Source organism: Sus scrofa, chromosome 4 (genome assembly GCF_000003025.6).
Source record: "Sus scrofa isolate TJ Tabasco breed Duroc chromosome 4, Sscrofa11.1, whole genome shotgun sequence".
NCBI classification, from domain to species: domain Eukaryota; kingdom Metazoa; phylum Chordata; class Mammalia; order Artiodactyla; family Suidae; genus Sus; species Sus scrofa.
In genome coordinates, this window is record NC_010446.5 from 104,614,253 (window position 1) to 104,628,037 (window position 13,785).

A 13,785-nucleotide genomic window follows, 5' to 3' on the forward strand; every position below is an offset into this window, starting at 1 on the left:
CCTTAATGTTCTCATTGTATGTGTCAGAGCAAGGGATGGCTTGGAACCGGATGTCTTGGTGGCTGATTTCTGTGGTCAGATGATGGACCACTTTCTGCACTTCTTCCACCATCTGGGAGATCCACTGGCGCCTCAAGTCCACCTGCATGCAAAGGGGTCAGCAAAGGCTGTTATTCCCGGTTCAGGTCCCGAGGAAGTGACAAGACAGGGCACAGACAAGGAATCAGCTCAGAAAATCCTGCCCTGGAGTTCCCGCTGTGGCACAGAGGACTAATGATCCAGCTCATCTCAGGGGAGGCACTGGTTCGATTCCAGGCCCAGGGCAGTGGGTTAAGGAGCTAGCATTGCTGAAGCTGTGGTGTAGGTCACAGCTCTGGCCTGGGAACTTCCAGATGCCATGGGTGTGGTTAAAAAAGATAAAAGCAAATCCTGCCCTCTGAAGAACTCCAGAGAGATGAACTTAGGCCTGATGACACTTGCGGTGCCTCAGTGTTCTTTTGTGAAATAGAAGTATTGCTCAATATTTAACTAGTACCTACCGTGCAGTTCTAGGTGCCCGTCTAGGTGCTCAGCATGACAGTGAGCAGGAAACAGTGAATAAGACAGAGATACTTGCTCTCTAGTTGAAAACACAGGATATATGTGTACACACTCACACACACATCTACACACAAATACATACATATATGTGTACACGCATGTTTGTAATGTAAGATCAGATATGAGAAGTCCCAAGAGGAACAATAAAATAGGATAAGGGGTTAAAGAAGAAAGGGGCTGCTATGTTAGCCCAAAGGGACAGGAAGAGCTTCTCAAAAGAGGTGACATTTGAATGAGCCTTGGTGACAGCTTGGGAAAGTAAATTCTGGAGCCCTTGAGCAGGAGCAAGCCTGGAAAGGTTCAAGGGCCAGCAAGGAGGCCACTGTGGTTTCAGCCTGGAAAAGAAACAGGAGGGTGAAAGAGGAGATGAATTTGGAGAGGAGGGGAGGAGGCAGGGGCCAGGCCACCCGACAGGGTTTTGTGGACTGTGGTGAGATAGTAAAATGGGACAGTAACACCTGCTGTTCAGGTTGGTGACTATGAAACAGGTTAACGCCTGTGAACATCAGGCAGAGGTTCCCTCTATATTGTCAATCAGCGGCAGCGCCTTCTCCCCTGTGTACAGCCCCTCCCTTTGCTCCTAGACCCATGAGGAAAGGCGTGTATTGATAGTTCTTTGATTCTGCACAGCAAGTCTCCGAGAACTGGAAAATTCTCCCCGAAAGTTGAATACTAAAAAATACATACCTTCAAAGATACTTAAGTTTCAGGAAAAAAAAAAAAAAAGGAGTTCCCCATTGTGGCTCAGCAGTAATGAACCCAACTAGCAGTATCCATGAGCATGTGGATTCAATCCCTGGCCTCACTCAGTGGGTTAAAGATCTGGTGTTGCTGTGAGCTGCAGTGTAGGTTGCAGAAGCAGCTCGAATCCTGCATTGCTGTGGTTGTGGTTTAGGCCAGCAGCTACAACTCTGATTTGATCCCTAGCCTGGGAATTTCCATGTGCCATGGGTGTGGGCCTAAAAAAAAAAGACAAAAAACAAAACAAAACAAAAAACCACATAAGGTTTAAAGAAATAGGTGTTCATGGGAAACACAGAGGAATTTTCGGTCATTTCCAGGAGAGTCAGAAAAATCCAAATGAAGAAGAGATGAGGAGAATATGTATTTTTTTTGGAAATGTGGGGGCTTGTTCTGTTCCTCGGGAGGTACCTGCAGGCTGTTGCATGGTAAGGGGCTCCCTCTGGGATGCTGCAGAGCCCAGCCGGGACCTGGTGAGATACATCTAAATGGAACGTCCACCCATGAATCTTTATATTCCCTCTGAGTCTTGTATAGGGGCTCTTTCTATGTATTTGCATAATTTACGACACCCATAAACTGGTAAAGGAGAAAAGTCCAGGTCAAAGAGATTTCTGTTTTCCCAACAAAATCATCAACTAGCCCAATCACCTAAGACCTCACACCTCCCACCAGCCAACAAGCCAACTGCATATGGCCATAGACCACGGACATGCCTACACATGTGTTTGCACACATGCTGCAGGTCATATGCAAAGTCAGTTCATCAATAAACATTGACTTAACACCTGCTCTGAGCCAGGCACTCTGGGGCATGCTGGGGCACAGTGGTGAGTAACGCAGACATAACCATGCACTTATGATAGTGGTGAAGACAGAGATAGGCAAAGAATGTAAGTGTGGGGGCCCCAAAGGAGAACTATGGGGTGCTGCTGGGTACAGTGGGACAACTGGCCAAGTCTGCAGCCTGAGACCTGTTTATGTCAATATCCCCACATAGAGAACAGTCTTTGAAACACTAATACACCCCAGACGCCTCGGAATAACAAGAAACGTAAGATGAAGCCCTTGATCTTGAGGAGCTCATAATCTCATCAGACATCTATGATACAGGTGAAATTGTCTTTTCAAAATCCATGTCACTTGTCTGATCTTCGCTATGACAATTGTGTCTATACTAGCTTTTAATAGCATCTTCTTGCCACCAGCAGCCACCCACCTCTCTCTGTGTGTTCATCTCATGAAATCATCATGGGAAAAGCAACAGAGGGTAGCTTTCTTGAGCATCTATAAACTATCAAGATTCTGCATCTTCCGGAATGTGTAAGTGGAAGAGAGAAGGAAGCCACAGAGAAGGGCAGGTCATTTGCCATGTTGAAAATAAAGGCAAATGTTGTAGAAGGATAATTAAGGGTCCTCTCCAGGGCAGGAGTACTGCCACGTGTTGGGATTCAATTCCATTCGACCAATTTTTGTTGAACATCCACTGCATGCCAGCTGCTGTGCATACATGTTGTCTAGAGACGGACAGATGAGATGACAAAGCAAGGCCAATAAACTGGAAACGAAAATTACAGCCATGGAGCGTAGGTGTGCCCAGGATGCTAGGCGGACACAGAAAAGGGAAACTTCATCTAGTCTGAAGGACCCTTCATCCAGTTGGGGGACCCTTCCCGAAGGCCTGATGTGTCAGAGTGGTATCTGGAAAGGTTAGCAGGAGTCAGCTGCAAAGAGATGGGCATGAAGCTTGTTTTGGGAAGAGAAAGTGGTAGATGCCTAACATGAGGAGCAGAAGGAAAAAACTGCCATGATTTTTTTTTTCTTTCCTTTTTTATTTATTTATTTATTTATTTATTTTCCCACTGCCATGATTTCTATGTGGTTGGAGCAGACATAGCCTTGGAGGATGGTGAGGTGGGAGAATAGAGCATGAAAAGTCTTGAAAGTAAGGAGGGGGAATTTCAAGAACAAAGTCAGCATTAAGAGGGCCCCTCATGGCTTCGTGGAAATGAATCTGACGAGCATCCATGAGGATGCAAGTGTGATCCCTGGCCTTGCTCAGTGGGTTAAGGATCCGGCGTTGCTGTGAGCTGTGGTGTGGGTCACAGACACAGCTCGGATCCAGCGTTGCTGTGGCTGTGGTGTAGGCCTGCGGCTACAGCTCTGATTAAACCCCTAGCCTGGGAACCTCCATATGCCACGAGAGCAGCCCTAAAATGACAACAACACAAAAGTCAACATTAAGTGAGTGAAGGCTCCCAAAATGTCCATAGAGTTTGGTGACTAGAACCGGACTGATGTGTTTGGAGAAACCATGGGCACTAAGCCAGAAGGCAGCGGATTTAGAGAAAATGGGACACAAGCAAGTGCAATGAGAAGTAAGCTACTCTTCCAAGAAGGACACACAAGTCAAACATGTTTAAATGCTGAGGGGAAGAGAGCCAGTGGAGAAGGAAGAGGCAGCAGAGAGCAAAACCATGGAACAAGGGTTTCCCAGCCAGGAAGAGTCACGGAAATCCAGAAACCTGGGGAGGAGCTCGCCTTGGTGTGTCAGAAGGAAAGGAAGACAGGGGCCAATGCAGGGAAAAGGGTAGAGGTTTCCCGTCGGACGACTGTTTCTTTATAAAGCAGGAGACAAGGCAGTGTGCTAAGAGTGAGGTGGAGGAAGCCAGGGGTCTTCAGCTGGAAATAAGGGGCCGTTTGGGCACGTGTATAAAGACCCGAGACCCAGCTCTGGGCCCATGAGGCTGTGGGATACCCGTGGGGTCAGTTATAAGATCTTCTCCCATACCTCTCGGCCCTCCAGGGATAACAGCGGAGGGGCTGAGGTTAGAGCTTGCTGGCAAGGTCTGGAGAAGGCTTTAAGAACAAGCCAAGGTGTCAGTGCTGAACCAGTTTGGATGAAGCCAGTTTGGTAGATGAGAGGCTGTTGGACAAGTTCAGGGACCAGAAGTCTGATCAGGAATAGTGGGGAAAAGTAAGACAAAGCTTAACTTGACGGAATACTACAGTCACAATGGTTGGGAAATAGTCATCTCAAATAGAAAAGTTCCCAGCATGTGCTGAAGACTAAGGCTGACTTCCCAAATCATCCATGTCAGTGGATGTGAGTCCCCAGAATCTGAATGTTAGTAACACAGTGGTGAATCCATATGTGCATATACATTTTTCCTGCATTAATAAACTAATGGGAGGTCCCTGGTGGCTCAGTGGGTTAAGGATCTGGCATTGCTACTGCTCTGGTTCAAGTTATTGCTAAGGCTTGGGTTCAGTCCCTGGCCTGGGGACTTCCACATGCCATGGGCGTAGCCAATAAAATAAAATAAAGACTCATTACCATATTGATACAATCGAATAGTTTTTAACTGATAAAAGCTTGAGAGAAAGTGTGTGTCTGTGTGTGTATGTGCACATGTGCACACGCATGTGCCTATCGAAAAATGATAGGCAGCCTTTGGAAAAAGTTCTCCGTTGTGAATCTCATTGACAAATCATGCCACCGTTTGAGGGTAGAATTTTCTTACCAGGCAGAACAAGTTCAGACCCTTCTTAGAAGACACCTATAATTTCTCACTTGTTATTCCTCTTTATGACTGGTTTTGACCTTTACAGATGAAAGTCAGAAGAAGGAAATACTTTTCCGGGCCTAGAGTTGCAATTTCTGGCTTTGATTTTCTTTTTCCATCACTTTGGCTGCAATTTAGACTCAAGATCTTAGAATTGGAAGAGACCTCAGAAGTCACCTTGTCTGGTGTCCCCTTTACAGAAGGCCAGAGTGACAAGGTAGCCTTCCTATGTCCCACTGGTAGTGAGACCTAACACCCAGGTTCCACAAGTCCTCTTTCTGTCACAGTACATTACACCGTCAAGTAGAAGTTCCAGAAATAATACCTACTTTCATCCTCTTTCTCTGCCTCACCATGCCCTCAATTTGGCGTTGCTGAAATAACATGTCAGAGGCTGTTTTCTGGGCATCATAGGCTGTTCTGGCATCTCACAGGCATGCAAAGGCAACACACAGGGGCCTGGCAGTGATGCAGGGCTTACCCAGAGTTGTGGGGGGAGAGCCCTGCCTTGGACAGGCCTGTCCCAGCACCCAAGCCACTGGAGTGAAGCAGCAGCCGCCTTGCTGTTGGGTGACAGGCAGCCCCTTCCTCCCTCTGTTTCTGGATACACTTCCTGTGATTCATTCTTACCAAACAGGATCACGTGCTATTCCGCAGCCCTGAAGGGGGTCTGTGCTGGGGGTTCCCAGGCTCAATCCCACATATGTAGGTACCTCTTGGCACTCCCGTGGTCTAAACCACAGCCCAGAAACCCCAGGCTGTTTCCCTCGGCTTGTCCTGACCATGGCTTGGCCAGGTGGGCAAGAAAATTCCATTTCAGGGAGTGGAAAGGCAGGGAATAGGGCCTGAGGCAGCTCTGCAGGAAGTGGTCTTGCAGCAGGAAGGCGGCTGAACCACAGGTAGAGACCTGTCAGCAGCCCAGCTCTTTTGGCCTCTCAGACTTCAGGAAGCACGCTGAGATACCAGTGGCAAGCCTAAAGCAGCCTTACCACCAACTGTGTTTTGTGGCAAAGCTTTGAAACAAACTTCAGGGGGAATACGATGGTTCAAGAAGATGGATCAAAGCCCTCGCCACCCAAACTTGACCTCGGGTGTCTGTTTAAGTTTCACTCACCTCTTCTGCCAATTAGGTCAATGAACAAAGGTGTGTGTTTCTTTCTAAAAGACTGCATTTGTGGGTGTGACAAGGCAAAAGCAGAAATGAATTAAATTAACCAGGCCCAAGATGGTAGATGAGGTTAGATCAGTGCATGGAGCCTGGAAGAGTTAAGCCACACTTGTTAGCCTGCAGATTCAGTCACTCTAACCGAGCAGAACTGATGCAAAAACAGTCATCAGGGGCACCCTTTAGGAATGCCATCCATTCTCTGTGCTCCCCCCAGGGCATGTCTGCAGGCCCACACTTGTCCACCTCCCCAAGGGCCACGTCAGGCCCATTGTTGTTCTACATCATTTGCTACTATTAATAGCTCAAGTCAGCGACCAATTTACTGTTTCAAGTATAAATTCCTAAGAATTCAAGGTTATTCCAGATAATAACATTAATCTGAGTCATTTGTATTCCCACATGCTTTCCTGAAAGAGAGGTAGGGGGTGGACTCAACAGTGTGCCAGGAAGGCCTCACAGGCCCCGCCACACCCATGAACCTGTGGCCTGCGTGAATGTCATCTGTGATGAGTGCCACCAGGGCAAAAAGCCTGGGAACTTCCTTCTAGACAACAGGAAGTCAGACTTCTAATTCTGGAACTACATCACATCCAATAATCAGTTTTAAAAAGGGGGAGGGATACTATTCATAGCAGCACTATTCACAACTGTCAAGCCATGGAAACAATCTAAGAGTCCATAGCCAGAGGAACAGAAAAAAGATGTGGTACATATATACCATGGAATATTACTAAGCCATAAAAAAGGATGAAATAAGGCCTTTTACAGCAATATGGATGGACCTAGAGATTATCATAAGTGAATCAGAGAAAGACAAATACCATATGCTATCACATATGTGGAATCTAAAATATGACAAAAATGAACTTAAATGAAACAGAAACAGACTCACAGACACAGAGGACAGACGTGTAGCTGTGACGGGGGAGGGATGAAGAGGGAGGTTGGGGTTAGTAGATACAAACTATTATACAGAGAATGAATAAACGACAAGGTCCTACTGCAGAGCACAGGGAACTATATTCAATATCCTGTGATAAACCATAATGGAAAAGAATATGAAAATTTATATATACATATATATCTGAATCACTTTGCTGTACAGCAGAAATGAACACTACACTGTAAATCAACTACTTCAATTAAAATTTTTAAAAATTAAAAAAAATATATACGGAGGGAGCAGACACTGTCTTTGTCTTCCAGGGGTTAATAATTTAAAGGCATGGAGACTTATACTCAGTGATACACACAGAAAGACATCATATTCCCCATCTTTTCAAACGAATCCTTCCAGAAACCAAATGCTTGGGCCCCACAGGATATGTGCAGCTCCATGTATAGCAGAAGCCATAGCAACGGCAGCACCATGGAGTTAAAACGATGAGTCATGGCTTTGTGCAGGATACGGTAAGGGTGAGCTCTCTGAGAGCCTCTCTGTAATCCTCTGAGGTGGATGCTATGATTAGCCCCTTTCACAGGGGAGGAAACCGGAGTTCAAAAAGAGTGAGTACTTTAATAAGAGAATCCTGGAGTCCGTAAGTCATAGAACGGGGACCCACACCTGGGCAGTGCCATCCCGAAGTCCTTGCTCATAACCACTGCACTGCTCTGCCTTCCCAAGGCCAAGGTGGCTGGGAATGAAGCCCACGCTGACTGCTTGAACCCGGTTCCCATAACAAGAAGGTCTCTCCACGTGTTAAAACCCTACGCATGCGCTAAGGCTTTGTCTCCACCCCTCTTTCTAAGAACTGCCTCTCCCATCAGAACTAACACTGATCTGTCTCCTCCAGAGCCCTATTTGAATTTCTGTGTAGCCCTTGAGATGTTCCATTTTGCCTGTCTGCCTGGGGGACTTGCTCCTTTTACCTTCAGAGTTGTGTGCAAAATCTGCAGGTGGAGTAGGGCCATGCTTAAAGATCTATCCCAAACGCGGAACTTCTCTCTCACTGAGCAGGTCGCATCCCAGGTTTTTGGGGCACGATGAGGGTTTAGCCGAGGAAATGTGGTTTGGTGTAAAGAAGGAGTAGGCTGGTACCTCAGCACCTTTGCTAACAGTGTGACTTTCTTCCTCTGTGAAAATGATGGTAATATGCACGTGTCACACGGGTGTTGATTCCATCAGATGAGACACTGCAGAGCCTCAGCCTGCCTGCACCTTGAACACTTATCTGCACTGCGTTGCCTTCAATGAGCCCTGAAGATTCTGCCGACCACACACGGGCAATGATACCATGTGAATGCCATCGGGCGTAAAGACACTGTTCTTCCCTTTGGAAATTTATAAAGAATAAAATGCTATCATACTTAAGTTGCTGCCAAGATAACAACAGGAAAGGCGTCAGGAGTCAAGACACAACTGATCATCAAATAAATATTATCTATAATCACTTGGATGGAAGTTCATAGGAAAGCACAAATGTCTGTGCTTGGTGCCAGATTAATCCTTCTTGAGAAAGTGGATTCTGAGCAGAGCTGGAAGGATGAAATGGAGAAGAGATAGGATATCCCCCCCCCATAGAGGGGGAGGGAAGCTTGGGCCTGAGACCTTCTCAGGGCACAGTTCTTGTGGGACAGGAGTGTTAGACTCAGCCACCTACCAGATGGAGAAGGGAATATATGGTGGGGTAGTTGTCAGACCCAGAAGCGCTGCACCTCTGGTTGGACAGATGCTCAGCTCTAGCCTGTGGCTGCCAGGCAAGAAACTGGGACCTGTGGTTGCCAGATATCCTGATTTTTGTTTCCAGAGAAGCTGGAAATCTCAATTTCTATGCAAAATCTCACAATTTTGAAATGTTTGTAACAAACTTGAAAATTTTTAAAAATTCTCTGCAGGATAAAGAAAACACATGCACAGGCTGGATTCAACATTCCGAGCTTTTGTTTAGAATGTCTGTGATTGAAGATGTAGGGAAGCAGAGGGTAGAAAGAGAAAGTATTATTGAACGCCAGGCTGAAATATTTGGACTTTTTTCTTTCAGAAAACACAGGACCATGGAGAATGCCAACTAACACCCCTTCCACTTATAGCCCCCAAAGGAGAAATCACTTTGCTATAATTTTTATTTTTGTAAGTTTGCCCTATTCTCTTAATGGTTTTGCCTATGAGATCAATTTTACTTATCACTATAATAATGAGCTCTGCTTTGTGTACTTGCATAGGCATGAAAACCCCAGACTTGGTGCTAACTCTCAAATGTATTCATTTTAAGGGTAGCTCTGTGCCTTAGTAGCTTCACCTGTAAGTGGAAAGCCTTAAATTAGACAATATTTAAGGTCTCTTCAAGTTCTAACATCCTGAAAGCCCATGACTCTATATAGAAGGACTTAAATTAGCTCTTAATTGATGTGCACTAAAAATACAGTGATAATACATATATATTTTAATCTGGCAGTTTTAAAGTTTTCAAAAAGCTTTCTTATTTACTCTTTCTCAGTGACCCCACTAAAACCCTATTATCACTCCCATTTCACAGAGAAGACCACTGAGGCTCAGTCAGGTTAGGTGTCTTGCTCGTGACCATCTAGACATCAGTGACAGAGCGGGAGTCTCAGCTCAAGTTCTAAGTCTTCCTTCCACGTTCCGTACCCTGCATGCCTCTTGCACTAGAACCTCAAAGAGAAGAGACTGATACACGGCCAGCCCCCAACACTCTCATGGGTGATGGTCTTGCATTCCTGTGGAGCATTTGCTGTGTCTTGGGGAACAGCCTGAAATCCTTTCTGAATCAAGGTTGGTGGGGCGGGAGGAGTGGGGAGTGGTGCACGGGAGAGACCAGTTATCTGTCCTTACCTTATTCAGTAGGCAATCGTCCAAGTTTCCTTCGGTTGGGGATTTCATGGCTTCTTGGTCAATCCTGAGCGGAACGGCAATGTTCTCGGCTTGTCTCTCGGTGCAGACTGCACTTGTGAGCAATGTCGCCAATGATGTTCGTCTCTGGGGCCTGAATTTCTCTGGGAATGTGTACATGCACCGGAGACTTGCCTTCTCAACGCCTCACTCAAGCTCGTATTTCCAAATTGTGAGCATCCGTCTCTTATCTTTTGGGAAATTAAAAAAAAAAAAAAAGAAACAAACAAACTGAAGAGAGTTGATGAAATTGAATTTGAGTCTAATCGGCTTTGCTCTGTTTAGCTCTATTGACTGGTGCTTGACCAAAGGGCAATTTTCCAAGTTGTATTTCCCATTCGAATGCTCAGAAGTTCCCTTCATGAAAGAAATGCCCTGTCGTTGGCGTCTTCTCACCTTTTTAGGCTCGCATCCTGACACCAGATGCACATGTGCGCTCAGGATCTTACGTCTCCTTGTTCTGAGCCTGTTGACAGTAAATACCCTTTGTCCTCCAATCCAAAAAATCCCGCAGATTGATTTACTTTCTTTACAATAACTGGGAAACTGCCAAACGACCAGCCTGGCACCCATCATTATGCCTACAAACAAGTGACCAGGCACGACATTTTGCATGTGGACACACACATACACACACTCCTATGCACACACACACAGGCACCCCCAGGAACTGCAGGACAGGGAGCCTTCTGCTCACCTGCTGACCTTTAACTATAATCTCCCTCTTTCCACCTGAAAGCTGGCAGTAAAAATAAAGTCAGTGTAAACAGGCCCCTCAAGAGTCGAAGAAACACGTCTGGTTTTACCAGCACAACCATGTTGGAAAACAGCTCAGGCAGCAAATTCCCAGTCTGGCTGGCTGGGGCTAGCTTTATACAGGGGGAAAAAAAAAAAAATCACAATGGCTTGATCTCCCTGAGCCTGATAAACATCAGAGTCTGCTATCAGATGATCCCAAGAAATTACCACACTTCTAGGAGCCCAGCTCCGTTCAGAGCAGCATTCCAAGGGCAGGTGTCTTTCCAAACCCACCTTTGAGCGCTGCCTGAGCGCTCAGCAACGGTGCAGGGCAGCCGGGCTGTTCCTTAACCACAGCATTTGCATATCTTCCCGAACTCCCCACCATCTGAAAGCCACATAAGAGCTCCCGGCAGCTCCAGGCTCCACCCAGCCAGCTAATCCCAGGGTTCCAGTCCAGCTTCTCCAGATTCCCGGTGACTCTGTAGTCTGCTATCAACATGGTCAAGCTGCCCCGCCTCAACACTGCCTCGATTTTTGGTTTTCTTCCATTTGCATTTCCAAATCTCTTTTTACCGTCAAAGGCTCCCAGAGTGATTTCAGAATTTTCTTCCTTTGCCGTCTCTTACCAGTGGTCAGCTGTTCCCAACTATCGTTTTTTCACGGGGGGGGGGGGCAGGAGAGCAGCTCGGAGCTCTCTCCACTTCATTTTCAATTTCACCAAAGTCCTCCTGTTTTTCCCGCGTGCTCTTGCTTTTGTCCTTCCTTCTGCTTCACTGTAATCATTAACTCGGGAGTCCCTTTCTTCTGGTGGGGCTTTTCCTACTGTTCTAAGCTCACCCCAGACGCCCGTCTTCAGAGGCACAACCTTTCATCCTTCTGCGCCCGGCGGCTGTCCTACCTTGACTGCTCCAGTACGGCAGCTGATCCTGATGCCAAAAGTGGAATTCTTCTCTTGTGCTAGAGCCCAGTGACGCTGTCCAGATGTGAGCAGGGCAAACAACGAAGAGGGACGATCGAGGAGCCTGGGAGGAGAAGGAGCAGGTGCTCGGTGTGGTTTACAACAGTCTTATTTTACCTGAATGCTGAACCCGGGAAAAAGAGTGTTGTATAAACACAGCGAGTCCCCTGCCCTTTGATAGGGTTCCTTACCGGCAGAGGTTCCGAAATACAGGGCAGTGCCTGCCGCAAACACAGGCACTCTGACGATTGGCAGAGGCAAACTTTCTTTGTAGATAGAGATCTCTGGCTGATTGGATATTGGACCAGCAAATATTTATTGAGCAACAGATTGCCTCAGGCAGTGTGGTGTTGGGTCACCAGGAGGGATTCAAAATTGACTCAGATTCTCCTCCTTCCTCGGGAAATAAATATCCTCGTTTCTCATGACTCACAGCAAACGCAAGTCTGAACAGGGACACCAGCTTTGGCTCAATTTCTGGTGTGAGGACCAAGTTTTCTTTTTCCTTTTAGTCAGTTTAACAAGACATTCAAACCCTAAACCATCCATATGAGACACCCTAGGATAATCCTGTCACCCAGTCCACCAGCAGAGGTGTTTGCTCCCGATTTACCAAGGGGCCTGGATTTTCATCCCGAGAAGGGGATTGGCTTGACCCAAATCAACCTTAAATACACAAATTTGTTTAAGTTCACCAAGGTTACAAACTCTGATTTATTCTTTCAAGGATTTCTCTTAATCCCGGGGTGACTCAAACCTGACAGTTCAGGGAGCCAGTCAGAGGTAAGAGTCTAAGCTGTGAGGAAGCCCCCTAGCAATGACCAGCAAGGCAGGGACCCTGTCTGTCTGGCATCTTCTGCATAGCTGACCCTCAATGAATAGTGGTGAAAAGAGGAAAATAACTGAGATGATGAAATCCACAAGAAGATTGGGCCATCAGCAAGTTTGAGTTCACATGTATTTACTGAATACCAAGAGCCTTTGATTCTATTCTGATGTACATCTAAAGATCAGTGGAGTTAAAAATGAACAACTGGGAGTTCCCTTGCAGTGCAGTGCTCTAAGGATTCAGTGTTGTCACTGCAATGGCCCAGGTTGCTACTGTGGTGCAGGTTCGATCCCTGGCCCCAGAACTTGCACGTGCCATGGGCCCAGCCAAAAAAACCCCGCAAAACACAACTACAAAAATTACAACCTTCCTTTGTTTTTCTCCTCTTAATAGCTAACAACCTCATTATAGCTTCCACTTCGTCTTTCTTTGGTCATCAAGGACTTTTGATTCACTTTTACTTTTTACAAATGTAATTGACAATCATGCTGTTATAAATATCAAATTCCTCTTCAAGACACTGTCTCCTTTATAAGGACTAAATGTCATCATTAAATTCTAAATCCGCTTCACTTATAAAAGTGAAAAAAAATAGTGGTGAGTATTTGGTGGCATTAAACGTTAAGGAATAAATAAAATACTTTTTGATGCATAAAACAGCCAAGGTGATCTGTTACAAAATATTATACACACAGTGATCCCAGAATATATCCCAGAGATCTCAGGGCTAGAGGAAAGGAAAGGAGACTATTCGTCTATGTTTCCTTCTGTCTGTGTGTCTGTCCATCTATATTTTCTGGCACTGGAATGTCATTCTAGATTCTCCTCATTCAAATGACCCAATGCTGAAAGGCAACTCAGAAACTTATCTTAAACAGAGACCAGTTGACGCTATAATAAAACACCCACTGTAGCCTGGATGACACTTTATTTTCAAATTAAATAGTAAGGTATTTCCATTTTCATCTCTCTCTACCTGGTAAACAGAGTTATATTTTCATCTGAAACTTTCCCTTAAGTCAGCGTGCAGCTCCCTTTTCTTTGCTCAGAGTCCTATGACCCTGGCATATTTTTCAGCTGACATCACCAGAAAAGCACTGGGAATGAAGAAAGTCTTCCAGGAAGAAGACATTTAGTTTTATTAATTTTTTCCTATTAATTGATTATCCCATGAAACTAACTGGTTCACCTCCTTTTCTGTGATACCTGAGTTAGGAAGTGGCAGGAAATAGGCGATGGAAAGAATTAATTGTTCCTGAATCTTGGGCACACAGGGGACTTTTTTTCCCCTCACCCTCCATTGCTCACGACACAGACAGATGTGACTGTTTT

General features: G+C 45.8%; 1 protein-coding gene across 25 annotated transcripts in view; it reads right to left on the minus strand.

The window, feature by feature from the left end:
- Window positions 1-13,785, minus strand: part of MAB21L3 (mab-21 like 3) — a 78,366-nt gene that overhangs the window by 41,331 nt on the left and 23,250 nt on the right. For 12 of the 25 annotated variants that reach the window (XR_002343480.1, XR_002343475.1, XR_303162.3 and 9 more), the window contains exons 1-3: window positions 10,958-12,627; window positions 9,869-10,116; window positions 2-142 (exon numbers count right to left, since the gene is read on the minus strand). Coding sequence is in view for 12 of the 25 variants with exons in the window: in XM_013997242.2 (XP_013852696.1) it covers window positions 2-142; window positions 9,869-10,045 (318 nt within the window). In the remaining 13 variants the exon portion in view is untranslated. The other 13 variants (XM_013997249.2, XM_013997250.2, XM_013997242.2 and 10 more) reach the window with 12 other exon arrangements.